The sequence below is a fragment of the Pygocentrus nattereri genome, chromosome 2 (assembly GCF_015220715.1).
Source record: "Pygocentrus nattereri isolate fPygNat1 chromosome 2, fPygNat1.pri, whole genome shotgun sequence".
NCBI classification, from domain to species: Eukaryota; Metazoa; Chordata; class Actinopteri; order Characiformes; family Serrasalmidae; genus Pygocentrus; species Pygocentrus nattereri.
In genome coordinates, this window is record NC_051212.1 from 13,025,638 (window position 1) to 13,043,137 (window position 17,500).

The 17,500-nt window shown below is 39.8% G+C and overlaps 1 protein-coding gene across 1 annotated transcript in view; it reads left to right on the forward strand.

Moving 5' to 3' along the window:
• Positions 1-17,270, forward strand: part of si:ch73-140j24.4 — a 22,153-nt gene extending 4,883 nt beyond the window's left edge. The window contains exons 3-9 of the mRNA XM_017713602.2: positions 4,491-4,652; positions 8,462-8,659; positions 10,488-10,745; positions 10,884-10,970; positions 11,929-12,052; positions 12,154-12,198; positions 12,365-17,270. Coding sequence (XP_017569091.1) covers positions 4,491-4,652; positions 8,462-8,659; positions 10,488-10,745; positions 10,884-10,970; positions 11,929-12,052; positions 12,154-12,198; positions 12,365-15,027 — 3,537 coding nt within the window. The 3' untranslated portion in view covers positions 15,028-17,270. The remainder of the gene's footprint in view (positions 1-4,490; positions 4,653-8,461; positions 8,660-10,487; positions 10,746-10,883; positions 10,971-11,928; positions 12,053-12,153; positions 12,199-12,364) is intronic.
• The last annotated feature ends 230 nt before the right edge of the window (positions 17,271-17,500 follow it).

Below are 17,500 nucleotides of genomic sequence, written 5' to 3' on the forward strand. Positions count from 1 at the left end.
CAGACCATTAAAATAAAAGCCTGGAGGTGAGACGGGAAGTGTGGAGTCAATACAACTTAGAAAATATCATTTCAATGGATTCTGGTTCAGTTATGTTCCCTGACCAAAGGTACTGGGATGTACCCCTGAGGGTACCACTACAGTGACAAGGGGGGTACTGCCCAGTGACAGTGTCCTACCTTTTTTTCTGAGAGTGTAAGAGTGTAGCTTTTAGAGGCATCAGGGGAGTTCGACCCATTTTTCTAAACGTATGCTAAATTAAAGTGGTAAGATGGTAACAAAGACAACCTGAGTGGTTGAGTGAACTACGCAGTTCTAGAGAAACGAGTCAGAATTGTTTACAGTGGTGGTGATAGGAACCAGACATCTGAGTCTTGTAATGCCTTTAAATGCTCCCCCCATACGGTGGTGCCGGAGATATCATTTTTTTTTTTATATTATGAGTGAAAGTTTTGACCTGAAACACATTTGCATCTTGCCATTGAAATAAATGCAAGGTTTTATAAGACGAAATAGTCCCCAAAGAAAACATATTTCTTCATATTTCTCTAGTTTACCGTCATCAACATCACTGATCCAAAATGTTGATAACACTGAGAAGACACATGTAGGTCCACTGGCATTTTGAAAAATCTGTGGATTTCCCCTTCAACAGACATTGTAGCCTAAAATCTGCATTCTATTCTTACTTTTATACACACACACATGTTTTATATATATATATATATGTTTGTGTGTGCGTGTGTATATATATATATATATAGGCAATAGTTCTGCTGGATTGAATGAAAGCTTTTACTTGATGAAACTGCAGCAAAACTGCAATGATAAAATGAGGGTGAACGTGCATCATAAGCTAATTGCTTCTTTGGCTGACTGCAGGTGACATCATGAATTAACTGGGTTGTGGCTTCAGGCAGAGTTTGGCATCTTTTTGGCCACAGTTTTGGTGTCCTGGTGAATTTCAGTTTAGTCTGCAGGCTTTCTTCGAGCTGCGTATGTGTATTTAAAGTTCTCCTCCTGCCTCTCGTTCTCCATTATTCACTCACAGAAATGTAATGTACGCTGTATGTCCAAAATATCCAGACACCTCAGAGAACGCAGCTATTTTAAGGACCCATTGCTGACACAGGAGCACTCACAGCTAGTATAATCTCCATAGAAAAGTATGGGATGCTCCTGATCAGCTGTACATGAGCCTGAGGCCACCTTGCCCAATGCTAAGTGTCAGCTAGAGGGGTCTAAAGCCCCCCAGTATCGGGCTGTGGAGCAGTGATACTGTGTTCTCTGGACTGATGGAGCTCCATCCAGTACCTTTGGGATGAGTTGGTGTGATCCAGAACTAAAAACCCAGCATCAGTACCTGACATCACTAATGCTCCTTGGGCTGAATGCAGCAATGTAACAACAAGATAACGAACAGATTTTGGCCCAAAGTCATTTTCTTCATTTTCTCCTCTGTGTGTGTGTGCGTGTGCGTGTGCGTGTGTGTGTGTGTGTGTGTGTGTGTGTGTGTGTGTGTGTGTGTGTGGATGTGGATGTGTGATCCTTCTGTAGGTATATAAGTTACTATGTAAAATCATATGGCTTGAGGATATTGTTGAGAATATTGTGTTCATGTTCCAGTTTGGTGCTGTCTGATGATGTATTGCTCTGCCGTTGGCTGTACATTGTAGAATTCTTTATGTTCTGTTTGCAAAAAATAAAATAAGCAATGTTCAACATCTAATGATCCTAGAAGAACAGAGGCAGTTACTGCAGCACAGCAGGCACAAACTCCCTATTAATACCCTTAGTTTCAGAAGAAAAACAGGACAAGTAGGTGTTTTGAATGTTCCACCATATAGTGTAGATACATATGTTTTGTATTTTGGTTTTTTTTTTTGTTGTTGTTGTTGTTGTTGTTCTATCAAAGTTGGAGGAGTGCTGTGCAGGCTAGTAATTTCCCTGGTCTAACAAACCTCATTCAGCTTGATGATTAACCACTGGTTGAATCAGACGTGTTAGAGGAAGCAGTGAACTGTGCGGCTGTGCAGATCTCAAGGAGTGAGGTTGGAGAGCCTGCTTTAAAGTGACACCTTGTGATTCTCTCAGTTCCATCTCAAAGTTAAAGAGAAATTCAATAATTCAATGACTGAGTTGTAAATAAAGTGGTTTGATGTGAAACAGTTCATCTTTGAGAAACTTACTGACTCATTGACAAGACACCATTTCAATGGTGCTGATAGGAACGAGGGGTCACTATATATACAATACAAACATAGCCATTTTATTTCACACACACACACACACACACACACACACACACACACACACACACACACACACACACACACACACACACACACACACCTTCTAAGCCACTTCTCCTTCTGGGTCACTGGAGCGAAAGGCAGGACACACCCTGGATGGATCGACAGTCCATCAAAGGGCAGACAGACATACACATTCACACCTAGGAGCAATGTAGCATGTCCAAACGGCCTGACTCCATGTCTTTAGACTGTGGGAGGAAACCCACACAGACGCGGGGAGAACATGGAAACTTGGTCGGGACTTAAACCCAGGCCCTCCTTGATGTGAAGCAGCAGCACTACCCACCACACCAGCGTGCACATCAAACCACTCGCGTTAACTTTACATCTTAAAGAGTAAGGTAATGATGGAAATCCCCTTTACATTATTCAATAGTCTCTACTCCAGCCTGTAAGGATACCAGTGGCATTTGAATACAGTAGTAGTATTGGGCTTGATTGCTTGCAATCACCACAACAATAAATAGCATTCTGTTATATTTTCCAGGTTATTTCATGCTCTGTTAAGGAAGAAAAAATGAGTAGTATGGCTAAACATCCATTTGATCAGCCAAAATGTTTGATGTCTGTAGTTTGCCTTTTTAGTTTTGCACTTGAGCTGCAATGTATCTAACATGCAACCAAGTCTAACAAGTATATTTGAAATTACTTAATGACTCAATGTAGTTTGAGGCAGGTGTGTGATTATTTAGGAATGCAGTTTACACAAGCTTTCACTATGTGCTCTTTAGTGGTGGACAGTAACTGTAATTAGTAAATGTAATTAGTTTCTGTACTTAAGTACTTTTTTCATGTATCTCTACTGAAATTTTTGGGCAACTTTTAATTTTCATTCCACTACATTTCAGAGTCTAATATCTGACTTTTTACTCCACTATGTTTTGCTAAATCTGTCGTTCCTTTTGGTTTTGTTGTGTATAAAAACATAACATGTAAAAACGAAAGAAGCGCAAAGCAAGAGCACCAATCAGGACACAGAGGTCACTTTGTTCTGAGCTTGTTTTGACCTGTTGGTCATACCGACCCAGTGCAGCACACGGTTCAATGTCAGTGCAGCAGCGTAAAATTTTGGGAGAGTCTGTTCAACATAAATGATGAACTAACCTAACTTTGTGTAAATAGAGCACAATATAGAAATATTGAACAGAAACATACAGATGTAATATAGTAAAGACTTAAAAAAACTTATTTGTGAGTTTAAAGTTTTTATTAAACTTAATCTTGTAACTAAGTTGCAAATAAATCTTAAACTGAAACTTTGCTTGTTTGAAAAAAGTGACTCGGCCACTCGGTTCTACTTGATGGAAATTATTTGCCTTCAGTGTTTTGTGCTCATTAAAATTTTAGCAAACATCACCGTCACTAATTAATGACATTCTATCAAACAATTGGTTTACCAAGAGTGACGCTGGAGTTTTTTCACCTAAAATCTTGTTACAAAAATGGTAAAAGTACATTAGAGTCATAATTAATATTTTAGTACTCTTACTTTTGATACTTAAGTACATTTGAAGGTAAATACTTTAGTACTTTTACTCAAGTTGAGGTCTAGAGTAAGGACTTCTACTTTTACTGGAGTAATATTTTACCTTGGGTGTCTCTACTTTAACTCAAGTACATGGTTTGTGTACTTCATCCACCTCTGGTGTTCATTACATTGGTGTCATAGAACCAGTGCAAAATATTGCTTCTATAAAACCACTATAGAAACAAAGTTTGGATAACCAACCTGTCTTGCATGTATGATTATAATCCGTGTAAGGTGCAAAATTCAGAGAATTTTAATTTTTCACTAAACTACAAAACTGTTCCTCAGAAGTCCAGCTTTATGTGCTCCCAAATAAATGACTGCTAAAAATATGTTACTGCCCAAAATCATTGTTTGATCAAATGTCCTGAAAATTGTCCCAAATTCAGGCAGCATAATGTGCTTCTTATCTGTTTTTAGAAGAAATACAAAGGTATGCAGCACCAAGTCGGTCTGTGAAATCTGGTAGCAACCCCAGCTGATATTCACGCCATTATAATTCACTGTAATTCACAGATAATAATATGTGATGTTGCCTGAAGGAGAAAGGTTGTTGTGAAAGCTATTTCTGCAGATGCTGTTTCTGTGCTGATTCCACCCTGAGCAAAACTATCTGTGTAGTGATCATCTTCCTGTTTGGCTTTCAGGGGCTGGAGGACGTGGTGGCTATGGAGGAGGGAGCGCTGCAGAAAGAGAGGGCGCTGTCCCGGGACACCCAGCAGGCCCTGGAAAGCCTGGCTAAGAGGAGAGCCCAACTGAAGGAGGAAATAGAGGGCATTCAGGAGCAACGCAAACAGGAGGGCCAGCTGGTGAACCACCCACACAAAACACACAAATACACTATGAGTTGTCACTTTATTAGGTACCTACCATGTGCCTACATGCATTGGACGTGTTATCAGAAATGCCTACAGTACAGATGCATTTTGTAGGTTCACAATTACTGACTGTAGCTCATAGGTTTCTGCAGTTTATCAGCTCCACTATACATCGTTTATCACTAGAAAGAGACCACCTTTGCGCCACCACTGATATCGTTTAGGTGGTGGATTGTTCTCAGTACCGCAATGATAGTGACATATCCAGCCAATCCTGTGGTCAGAAACTGACCACTGATGAAGGGCTAAAGGATGACTAACTCAAACTGTGCATGGAAAAAGATCTATAGTTTCTAACTGCTCACCTACAAGGTAAACCAACAAGGTGGTTGTTTCTAATAGGCAGTGCAGTGAAAAAGTGTTTTCCCCCTCCTGATTTTGTCTACTTTTGCATATTTTTCACACTTAAAATTTTTGAGATCTTAACACAAAATGTAAATTTAAGACAAATACAGCCTGAGTAAACACAAGGATATAGTTTAGAGATGATCATTTTTTGATTGAAGAAAAAAGGTAATCAAACACCAGCTGGCCCTGTGAAAATTAAGCATAAGTGCCCACTTAGTAACACCATCAACAAGTTCATCGAGTTTAGTTAGTAATTGGGATCAGGTAAACTAGACACACCCAAGTTTGATTACTGCCAGCTCTGGTGAATCTAAACATCACTTAAACAGAACCTTTCCAGTAGTGTGAGGCTGGCTGTAATGGTGGGGAGCGATGAGGTGGACGCACATGCTGAGATAAGCGTATTTTATTAGGGGCAAATCCAGGGTCATGTTCATGACAGTCCAGGTTCATATAGCCAGCACGGATGGACATGGGATAGACATGACAATACAAACAAATCCAAACTATGCAAACAGCACGTCAGAGCAGGCTTACAAACAATTCAAACATGAAACAAAGACCAGCAAGAAACTCAGGAAAACACAGGGCTTAAATACAAACAGGGATAACGAGGGATAACCAGACGCAGGTGGAAAACAGGTGGGAACAATCAGGGGCGGAGTCACAAAACAAGGGGCCAGACTAAAAACTAAAACAAAGAAGCACATGGACAGCACTGGGAAGTAAACACAACACGAGCACATGGACAGGACAGGGAGGGGCCAATCGTGACTGCATAAACAGCCTCACCAAGCAGCACACTATACCGATCAAAAGAAATTCCTGAAGAGAAGAAAAAGAAGGTAAATTTAATACCTTTAAATATATCAGTCTAGAAAGGGTTATAAATAAATTTCTAAAGACTCCTGCAAACCACTGAGAGGAACGTTATCTCCAAATGGAGAAAACATTCTTCCCAGAATTGGCCTGGCCTCCCGAAAGATCAGAAGCTCATGCATAATTGGGTTGTGCAGCAAGATAATGATCCGAAGCACAAAGTCTTGAATTGAATCCCATTGGGATTCTGTGGAAGGACCTTAAAGCCCTCCAATATGGCTGAATTCAAGCTGTTCTGCAAAGAAGAATGAGCTAAAATTCCTCCACAGCGATATGAAAGACTGATGTCCAGTTATTGGAAGCATCTGGTTGTAGTGACACAACCAGCTATTATGTTTAGGAGGAATATAGATATTGCAAAAAAAAAATTTCCTTCAGCAACTTACATGATCATCACAAACATCATTTCGTGTTTCCTCATGTTCTTCTTGTCTTGTACTACATTTTATATGGTGATATGAAACCAAATGTGCAAAAACAGAGAGCAAATACTTTCTCACAGCCCTGTAGTGGCCAATAAGTGTTTAAAAACCCCAAGCTACTGTGCCTGGGTGTACATTCACTCTCTTAAAACAAAGCCAGCCAACCAAATCTGATTTGTGTGTTACAGCGTGCTGTCTCAGCTGTCTGACTCTTGTAGCGGTGGCCTGAGGCTCGTTTAAGTCCTTGTTACTGATCTAATTGGTTAATCGGCTAATGCCTCTGCCACTAGAATCAAGGAGGCAAATGTCATTCCCTTAAGTTCTAGTTAAAGTTGAACATGCAGTAAAGACCTGTGAAAACTCAGGGAGCCATAGCCTTATACTCTGTATTTCTTAAGCACAGTGCAGGTTATAATGAAATGGAGAGTGAAATGGTGTTTTTAGGCTGTATGAACCAGCACAGCGGATTTGAAATGAGAGTCTGACTGATTTTGTTACTGTTAATCTGAGGGTATTTACAGTAGGAGTGGGCAGTATGACAATACTGACATTACATCACAGCTTGCTTTTCTAAACATATTATTGATATAGTCAATACCAACAGCACCAGGTCATTACAAGGAGCACATAGTTAGTCCTGTTTTATTGGATTTAATGCAGTCTAGCGTGTGAAATGTTGAAGAAATATTGTATTCATAGCATTTTTTTAAACTGTGGCACTGCTGAAGATGTTTCATGTTTACATTTATGGCATTTGGCTGACGCTCTTATCCAGAGCGACTTACAGTTTGATCATTTATACGCAGGTAGGCGAAGGTGGTGTTAGGAGTCTTGCCCAAGGACTCTTATTGGTATAGTGTAGGGTGCTTACCCAGGTGGGGATTGAACCCCAGTCTACAGTGTAGAAGGCAGAGGTGTTACCCACTAAACTACACTAACCAACCACACTGTTTAGCTGGTTACACTAAACATCAAGTAAATATTATAGTGCATTCTGTGTATTGTGAAAATGTCTACATCACCTGATATTTACATTTACACTGACTGAGGCAAATAAGGATCATAGCCGTTTATACATATTCTCCCACCTCAAGGTGCCACAGTAAAGCTCTATTCAAGCTGACAGTGTTAAAATGTTAACACTTCATAAAGTCTAACTTTAACTCAGATTGGTGTGGCCCTCAATACTTACTGAGACAGTGCTACATTTAACACTCACTGTAGATTTAACACGGGTTAAGTTGCTGTGTGCTTTCACTCCCCCATAACACCAGACTCTGAGATTTATCAGCTACTCCAGAATCGTCTCTCTCCAACGCTAACATTTTAACTCGGAAAAACGGCTGGTTAAGAAACAACTGAGATGTCTGTAGCCCAATCAGGTTCAGTCTTCTAAAATAGGAGGATGATTTATAGGCCATGAGTCTTATATAGATCACTCAATATGGACATACAGTTTGGGCACCCCTGGTCAAATTAGATGCATTATGAATTGTCTAGGTGAAATTAAGTTAAGTTAAAATATAAGATGTGGCCAGTGCAAAAGTTATGGCACATAATAAATAGGTATTGTGCATTATAATGTGTAGAAAATGTTATATTTACATGTATTTTCACTAAAAACCACAAAACATCACATTCAAGCTTTTGCAAGCAACTGTACTTATGTTTAGAATTAAAGCCGAGAGCACTAGAGCACAAATTGTGTCCCTATCTAATTAAACTGGACTGATATATTTAAATGAGCTCTGTTCTGATTGGCTGCCCTGTATTGGCCCTCTTTTAAATTGCATTCCAGGCTAAAATGTTACCTCAATGTGAATAGGCAGGGCTAAACTGCTGTAGGCTGAACAGACAGCAAAAACAGTAAATTCAAGGCTTATTTTATAGCTTCATTTCTATATATGGACAGTATGGAGTGGCGAGCTTAAGGTATGTTTTTAGACCTTCGATGTTTTATTTTAAAAAAGTGAGGAAAAGTAGTTTTAAATACTTTCATGCTACATTTTCTCCTTTCTATTCACGCTGATCTTCTCCTCTTTTGTGTGCTGTGTTCTTACCATCCCTGTGCTTTGGCTGTGCTCTGCGCAGCTCCTGTCGCTGCAGGAGGAGCAGGAGGAGCTGGAACAGACAGTGCAGGAGTACGAGAAGGAGCTGCAGCGAGCTAACGATGAGCTTCAGCACCTCCATGAGGAGATCATCAATACCAGAGCAAGGGTGGAGGACGCACACGCTCGGATGGGCCCGCTGAAACACTCCATTAGCGAGACGTACGCAGAGATCACAGAGGTAGGAGTTTCAGGTTTTCCTTCATGCCTACAGGGAATTCCGGATTGGCACTAGTCCTGAGAACCGAACCCTGGTTAAATTATAAGGGAATTTATTCATTCGGTTGGAGAGGGTAATCGTGAAGATTACTCACTAAATTAATCTTTCTAATTAAGTGCCACTGTGAAACATATGGTAGCCTCTACTTGAACAACCTCATGAGGAACCTAAAATAAATAAAGAGAGAGTGTTCTGTATCAACTGAAAGGGGGAGGTTGGGGGGTGGGGCAAGGCTGTAAGTAGTGTGTGGCTCCCCAGACAGCTGCACTTATTTGCTGTGAGCGTTCTGCTACTCACTTACATCAAAGGCCCTAATTGTTTTTTTCTTGATAAAAGGCCATAACAACATGCTCTTAAATGACTCTTTCTCCATGAGCACATTAAGCTGGAAGGCACCAACCTGCCATTAAGCCAAATCAGCATTATCCTGTGTGTACAGTGACTAGAGGTTTGTAAGCGTCGTGGCACTTAAGGAAAATGGGTATCTCTGGCTAAGAACAGCCATAAAACAGGAACCTAAATTACTTATGCTGTGTAGTCTAGACATCTCTAAGGTTTCACTTACATGACCAGTGCTTTCACAGCATTTAAGGGTTCACAAAAGAGTAAGCATGCTTACTTTGGCAGAGTTCCATGGTAAAAGCATTTATGTTCTCATTGGATGAGTGGATGAGTAGCTGGGCTGATGATTAGATAGATGGATGGATAGATGGATGGATGGAAGGATGGATGGATGGATGGATGGATGGATGGATGGATGAATGTGTGCATCCAAGTACCTTCATACAGTGTACTGTAAATTAGTGCTGATGTACATCTGTGTCTATACAAGCTATTTTAAGCTCATTCTGTGCTGGGTTTTCCTTAATAAAAGAGGAATTGTGCAGATTTTCCAAAAACGAAATCATTCAACTGTAAGCAAAGTCATTCAGAGTAGCTTTATGTGAAATATACCATTGCAGAGAAATCTAAATGGTCAAGAGAGTCAGAGTCATTCACAGTGGAGGTGATAGGAACCAGACGTCCAAAGCATTAAATACCTCCAAATGCTTAATCACAGAAAACTATTGTGTGTGAATTTCATGATGAATGGACTAAAAGAAATGGCCCAAAATGTCTTGGAAAAAGTCTGGTTCCATTGACATTAAAAGTAAAGGAAGTTTTTTCCTTCTCCTGTAAAGTTGGAGATACAAGCCACGGAAATGTAGTTTGCATCTAAGCAGAAGTGCAAAGTACAGTATTATTTGCATATAAAGTGCAAGAAAGTAACTGACAATTGACCGTTGTAATATGTACAAATAAGGACACTATATTTCTGTTGTAGACTTTGCAGCCCTTGGGGCCTCATTTATAACATATTTGTATGCATAGAATTCATCCAAAAATAGCCATATGTGAAAATTCAAGCTTCAGTGGTGATTTATAAAATGTGAATCTGATGTGAAAATGTGCATTGATGAAGGCAAGTTTACAGCCTGACACACAAGTGGTAGTGCCCCTTTGCAACAGGCATTAGAGAGCACAGTTCGTGAACATTGCATTTTTACAAAGCAGTTGGGTGAAAATGCTGAAAACTAAAAATCTAGAGAAATCTAAAGAACAAATGTAAACTTGAATTAAATTGGCAAATTTCCCTACAATTAACCATTTTACATCAAACCACCCAGAATGACTTTGTGTGACTTATACAGTAAATTTGATTTTTTTTTTTAAATCTGTGGAATTCCCCTTCAATCCTTTGCTTGATTTAGCTGTAAAATGCCTGGTTTCTTTCTGGTTTCCCCTCTAGACCAAAGAAAGACTGGGTGAACTGATTGCTGAGATGATTGCCATTGAGGCATGTGTTCCTGAGATTTCCTGTCACCAAGTGGGGGAGCCCTTGAGCATAGATCTGGAGAACAGTTCAGGAGAGGAAGAGGAGGATGCAGAAGAGTGCTATGACCATGTGTATGAGGATGAAAACCCAGTTCAACAAATAACTGTGGAAAAAGAGCAGCAACAAAACATAGAAGGCCTTGAAAAACTGCAGCGTTCTGCTGAGAACTTGGTATGTGTGGCAACAGTCAAAAGAGAATCCATTTACTTAAAGAAACCGAGTTTTTGCATAATCTGGGTATTTTTAAAACTCTTGTCTGTACACCTCATATATACGGAACCTTTTACATAATTATAATTAATCCTACAGAAGAGCAGTGGTTCATCTTCATTCACTGAGATCACTTTGACCGAAGTTAAAGAAGAGGATGCTTCCCCCAGATCAAACACACCACAGGTAAACAACAGATGTGGCAACATCCATTGTTTAATGACTGTGACGGTCCATAATTCAGAATAATTCTTTCATCTGTATTTAATGTTTCCTAGACATGTGTTGAGATACAAGCTCATTTCCAATTGCTGTTTAATAGTATTCCAATTAAATGTACAGCAAATTGTCTCGATTGGCTAGTATTGGTTATCTGACAAGGTTATAGGCCTGGTTAGAAATGATTTAAGTAACAGATGTCAGCGTGTACTTCTTAATGTTTTTTTTTTTTTTTTGTCTGAGAAGTTTATCATCAGCACTGGGGTGCCTCAGGGTTCCATTTTGGGGCTCTTGTTATTCATGATATACATTAATGATCTCTGCAGTAATGTTTTAAATACTGATATGCATTTTTATGCTTGGGTTTATGCATTTTTATACTTGGGTTTCATATTAGATGATAACCTGTCCCTTTAATTGGATGTAGAACAATTGGTAAAGAAGTTGAAGTTGGGATTTTATTTTACGAACAGGTTTTGCTTTACTCAACAGGCACAAAAATAGTTGAAGGTACCTATTACCTATTTTAGATTATGGTGATATGTATATAGGTGTACTTCAAAGACAACATTACATTCATTGGATTTTGCAATAAGATTCTCATCTCAAGATAAGGTATTCTCATAACTGTGAATTGTATTAAGTGATTGGATGGCCTTTCAGTGTGAAGACACATTTATTGGATCATTTTTGCCTTTAAAGTGATTGTGTTTTCTTATATTCACTGAAGTAAAAGCTCTAGTGCTAGTCCTGTTGTCCTGTTGCTCGTTGTTTTTTCATGCTGAGCTTGACTGGTAACTGGACTTAATTTGTACCTTATGTGTACCTTTGAGGTGCTAAACCTAAATCTCAAAATGAACCTGAATGATTATTTTTTGAGTATGAAATCCATTATTACTATAAAGAGTGTTTTTCCTCTTTAAAGCACATGGACTCTCCTGATCTGGAAGAAGAGGATTTTGAGATTGTCCAGTCTCTTGATACAAAACCTGTCAGTCAGACCTCCAGCAGGGAGTTTGACTTCTTCCATCCAGACCCTTTTGTAGATCGTAAGTGAAATGGTTCCCTGATCTAATCTATTTCTATAGAAGTACAGAGTATTACTCACAGATTATTTCAAAACTCGCTTTTTCCTCTTAATTCTCTCTAGATGACGTGTTTGGAGATGACCGTTTCCCAAAAGTAGACATGACAGGTCAGTATGATTGTAAACACAGTTTTCAGGAGCAAGGTGGTATCTCTATACACTGCTAGACCTAGTTTATTTATTTGATTAGACATACAGCATTATATGTGTACAAAAATTAGAATGAATGCACAATGTTAAAATCACTATCTAACACCATGTTGTTTTCTCTCAGAGTTCCTATCTGGTGATCCATTCAAAGGCACCGACCCTTTTGCTTCTGATGTCCTTTTCAATGATGTAGCAGATGCCCATTTCTCTCAGGATTACCCTCTCACTGAAGAAAGCAATGCTAAGGAACCAGACCCACTGCCCTTTGGTCCTGAGTCCTCCAGTAAACACGAGCATGTTGATACGTCTTATGTTGTTGCTCATAATTCTGCTGGTGCTAACTGTAGTCAGTCCATTGACTCTGGAATGTTTGATCAAAATGTCCCAGACCCCTGTGACTCTGAGAGGTACACGCCATACAGTGACATCTGTCCTGATGTTGGAATCAGCATCACAGTTAGCAAAGAGCTTGACAGCATGGAGCTAAATAACACAATCCAAACTGAATTTGATCTCCCTGAAAGCTCTCAGCTTGATGATGGAGGGCGATTTGACCCTATCCATTGTGAACATAACGACAGTCATGAATCTCTTTCCAGTGACTCTTCCACAGTTGATAGTTCTTTTGATGCAGATTTTGGTACCTTCACTGGCATGGAGCACCCAGAGGGTGAAGTAGAAGCTGAGGCAGGACCTAGTTATGTTAGAAGGAATCAAGCATTATATGGTCTTCAGAGGATTGACACAAGCTCATACACCAGTTTTCCTCTCAGTCCTGAAGACTATGCTCCAGAGCCAGATGTTTGTGCCACAAGTTCTAAAGAGGAATCTGTTGAAGTTGCTGATCCATTTTCCTCCAAAGCTGACGATGATGCAGTTGGTGAATTCAAGCCTGAACTTGAAGATGCAGAAAATCCTTCCCCTCAGATTCAGCCTGGTAATCCAAACCCCACCTGCCAAGAGTTCAGTGACCCTTGTGACTTTGATCACGCAAATCAAGTAAGCCACAGTCCAGAACTCACAGACGCAGATGCAGATGCATATGACCACAAATTTGGAGATATATATTTCTTCACAGTGCGTTTAGACCCTGGTAGCCCGGATGCCAGCCCTGTTTCTGCTGAAGCCAGTGACAGAAAGAAATCTGAGAGTGACCATACAAGTCCTGAATCCAATGACACAGATGAATTTGACTGTGTTGGTCCTGAGGATGAGGATCCCAAGCACTATAGTCTTGAGGCTTATGAGGACAGTTTTGACAAAGAGGAATCCCCAGTCGGAACAGAGCAACCCTTCAGTCCCGATCCAAATAAAACAATGCAGTGTGAATCTGGGAGCAGGAGTCCCAAAGAAGACTTCTCATATCCTGAACATGAAGACCAGAGTGCTAGCCTTGATGTATTTGGCCACAGTGAGTTTAATTTGGAGAACAACAGTGCACTCAAAAACATCCCACAAAACATTGGAAATGTCCCTGCTTGTACTACAGACATATGTTCAGAGAACTCCAACACTGAGGTTGTAGTTCAATACCTCATTAGCCCTGTCTCTGATGGAACTGGGTTGGCCACTACCAATGGTTACAAGCTTTGTTTTCACAACCCATTCAGCCTTGATTCTGGTAGCATAGATCACTGTGATAACTTCAAAAGCAATCCTGACTCTTTGAACACGAGAAACTATGTTATAAAAGAACCTGAGCTCAATGCTTTGGACCCATTTGAAACTGTACCCACTTACGACGCAACACATGAAGTCAATTCGGTCAATTCTATGTCTGTGGACTGTGGGAGGCTAGATTCCGGTTATCATGAAAATAGTGGGCTGGATTCCTTCAGTCCTGCACCTGCAGATACATATCCATCTGCAGACCTGGCTCCAAGCTTTCTAAGCCCCAACCGAGAGATGCCCAGTCCTGGTATTTTGGATCTGGAAACTCCTGATCCTTTTAGCCCTGAGTCCAATGATACATTGATATTTGATTCTGAAATCTGCAACCCTTCGATCAATGATGGAGTTGTAAAAGATTCATGCCATGCATATAGAGCTTCTTCTGACATTCTTGGGGATTCTTTTAGTGGATCCGAACTGGACAGTTTTGACCCTTTCAGTCCTGTGCCACATGCAACAGGGGCAAGTTACACTCATTGTGGCACGGATATTCTTGTCCCTGGGTTGATCCAGAACAATTCCAAATCTGACGCAGAAACCAGGTCTAGCAGCTGTGACTCAGGGGTCAGTTATTCACCTCAACTACACTGTGGTACTGCACAAAACAGAGAAGATTCTCATCTATTCGTTAACCCTGATGGTTATTTGCCCAAATGTTCAACAAAAGACTGTTTTTTTGAGTCCGCTCCCAGCCCCATTACTGATGCTGGCTGTTCTGAATCCAACAATGAGAAAATTACTGAACAAGACAAAAATTCCCCCTTAAATGTCACAGCGATGGCAGAACTCGCTGAGATCGATTTTTTCTGCTCTGAGCTCAGCAAAATGGTGGCCTCGCATTCCACTGATTCTGTTCAGCAAAGTGTTGCTGAAATGCTGTTTGGCTCTAATCCTGACACCGTCAAGTTCTACCCATGGGATTTCGAAAACAGCAACATGGTTGTTAACGAGCCCTTGAGTCCAGAGGATGATTGTGAAAACAGCAACAAACTCAGCAGAGATCTGCAGAAGTCAGAGTCCGGAACCAGACCACAAAGGTCCTGTGACCTTCTAGGTGAACTTCACAGCACTGCTGGACATTCGCTAGACGAAGCCGAGAAACCCAGCTTGCTGTGAATGGAGATCCTTGTGTAATAACTAAAATGCAGTGACTGCTGAGGATTTCTGGCATTGATTTAGCTAAGAGAACTCCTCCTCTTGTTCTCCAACAGGGATCTCTGCTTTGAAATCGTAGAGATAAATTCTTCCAGGATCCGCCGTTAATGTTAGTTTGAACGTACAGGTACAGGTGACACGAGCAGGAGTGTCTGGTATATAAGCAGGATCGATACAGCCTATATGTAAGGAACTGCCAGATTACGTACAGGATGAAACAATGGTTACACAGTGGTCCTAGAGAGCAGAACCATACTTATCCCCTAATCTTTCAGAAGGGGGAAGGCTTATGCCATTTCAGTGATAGACTGAGTCCAGGAAATAAAAGGGCCTGCAAATCAAGGTTAATGGCTAATTTAAGTAGCATTACTCCTTCACCTGTTTCATTTGTACCTCTCGATATGGTGTACACAAAGGCACTGCACAGTTCAGTTGCCTTGTTCCTTACTTGAAATGTTGCTTTACATGGGGGAACAAGGCACTGATAGTTTTGGTTGTAGGAGGTTGTAACAAGACAATAAGATGTATCTGGTACATTTAACAAAAGCCATGTAGACAATAATGTTGTGTAAATGTGTTTATTTTCAGAGAATACCATTCACTGGTCTAACAAGCACGATATATTTTCAGCTTCCTTACTAGCTTCTTGGATCATTTCAGGGGCGTAACTTATGCCTTTATTCATATATCTCTAAAAACTTGACTTAAGGCCATTCAAACATAAACACTTGTTTAGCAGAGTTAATTTTTACAAGTCTTTGACAAACAAGAATTTAATTGAATTTACTGACATTTAAAAAATAATATTAAACAGTAGAAATGGCACAGTGCCACTTTTTCTTTTCTAATAGCTTGAGTATTGACCAATGTGCACTCCAACAAAGATGGTTTTTCAAGAGTTCTTTAGAAATGAAAATTGATTCTATATAGAACCATGAACACTCAAAGAACCCTCTACATGATTAAAGGGTTATTTGCATCGTGAGAATGTGCATGGATGTGCTATACACAGTTCTTTATGAAAAGGGTACTTCTATTGTTACAAGCTTGATATTGTGACATTAGAAGAACCTTTTTGGTGCTATTTAGAACCCTTTTCAAAAAGGTTCTTTTTAGAACCCTTTACAGATGCAAAGCACCCTTCAATCATGCAAAGTGTTCTTTGAGTGTTTCCTTACCAAAGAACTCTTGAAGGACTGTCTTTTTCAAGAGTATAATCCAGTATGTAGTGTACTATTGAATAAATACAGTGTGAACTACACTCCTATAAAAGATGGTGCTTCAAGGGTTCTTTAGTAAACAAAACCACTCAAAGAACCGTTTGCATGAAGTTTTCTATTCATCATGAAAGTGTTGTTCAGATTGGTGGAGAATATGCTCTAGGTGCTTCTATACAGCACCAAAAAGGGTTCTTCTATTGTAACAATATAAGAACCCTTTTGGGTGCTACATTGAACCCTTTTTAAAAAGGTTCTATATAGAACCGCCTATAGCACATTCATATTCAATTCAGTGAACCCTTTTCATTATACATTAATCATGCAAAGGGCTTTCGTGGTTCTTTATAGAATCGTTTTCTTTACTAAAGAACCCTCTGGTATCTGATCAAGCGGTTTCTGCTGATATCAGTCTGAGCCGTCTGGTATTGGATCAGTGCCATTTCTACTGAGCTAGTTTGGTGGAGGTTTAACCTGATTGTTTGTGTTGGATTGTATGTAAGTTCGAAACCTTTTATACTTTTCAGTGTTTTCATTTTCTAGTTTTTGGAAGGTTTTGATCTGTTAAACAAGTCATAGAATTTGTGTGGCCTGCTAACTATCCTCACCGCGCCTAGTAGCCTTTTATACAGAGTTCTATTATTATTTTTCAACATTGTCTTGTAAACATCGTGGAAGAGTTCTGCCTTTTCTTTCGTTTGAAATTGCAATATTAGAAATATTAGAAGATTGCTTATATTTTATGAGCAGTTAATAATATGAAATGATATATGTGAGTGTTCTGCGTAATGTAAGTACTGCAAATCCAAAAAAATGATCATTTGAAGCGATTACTGATACCTGATTTATGTCCTTCTGTGCTCACACTTGTAGCCCAGTAGTTCCTGTCATTCCTTGTTCCATTCGTGCGTGAGGTGTTTTAGCATTTGCATCAAAGAGATTGATTTGTAAAATATATAAATAAATGAGTAAAACTTTTAAAACGGACACTTTCACCATGACGTTTGTCTGTTTAAACCCTTTCGTTCATACCAGGGCCTGTTTACTGCAGACAGCTTGACTACGATCCATGCAATCCCCGAATAGTTTGAGCCACACATGCGTGATCTTTCAACTGCTCAAGCCATGAGCTCTAAGCATGTTTTCAGGGAAAGAATGATCTTTTACTATTACTCTCTTTAATGATATACACTATACTATTACTCTCTTTAATGATA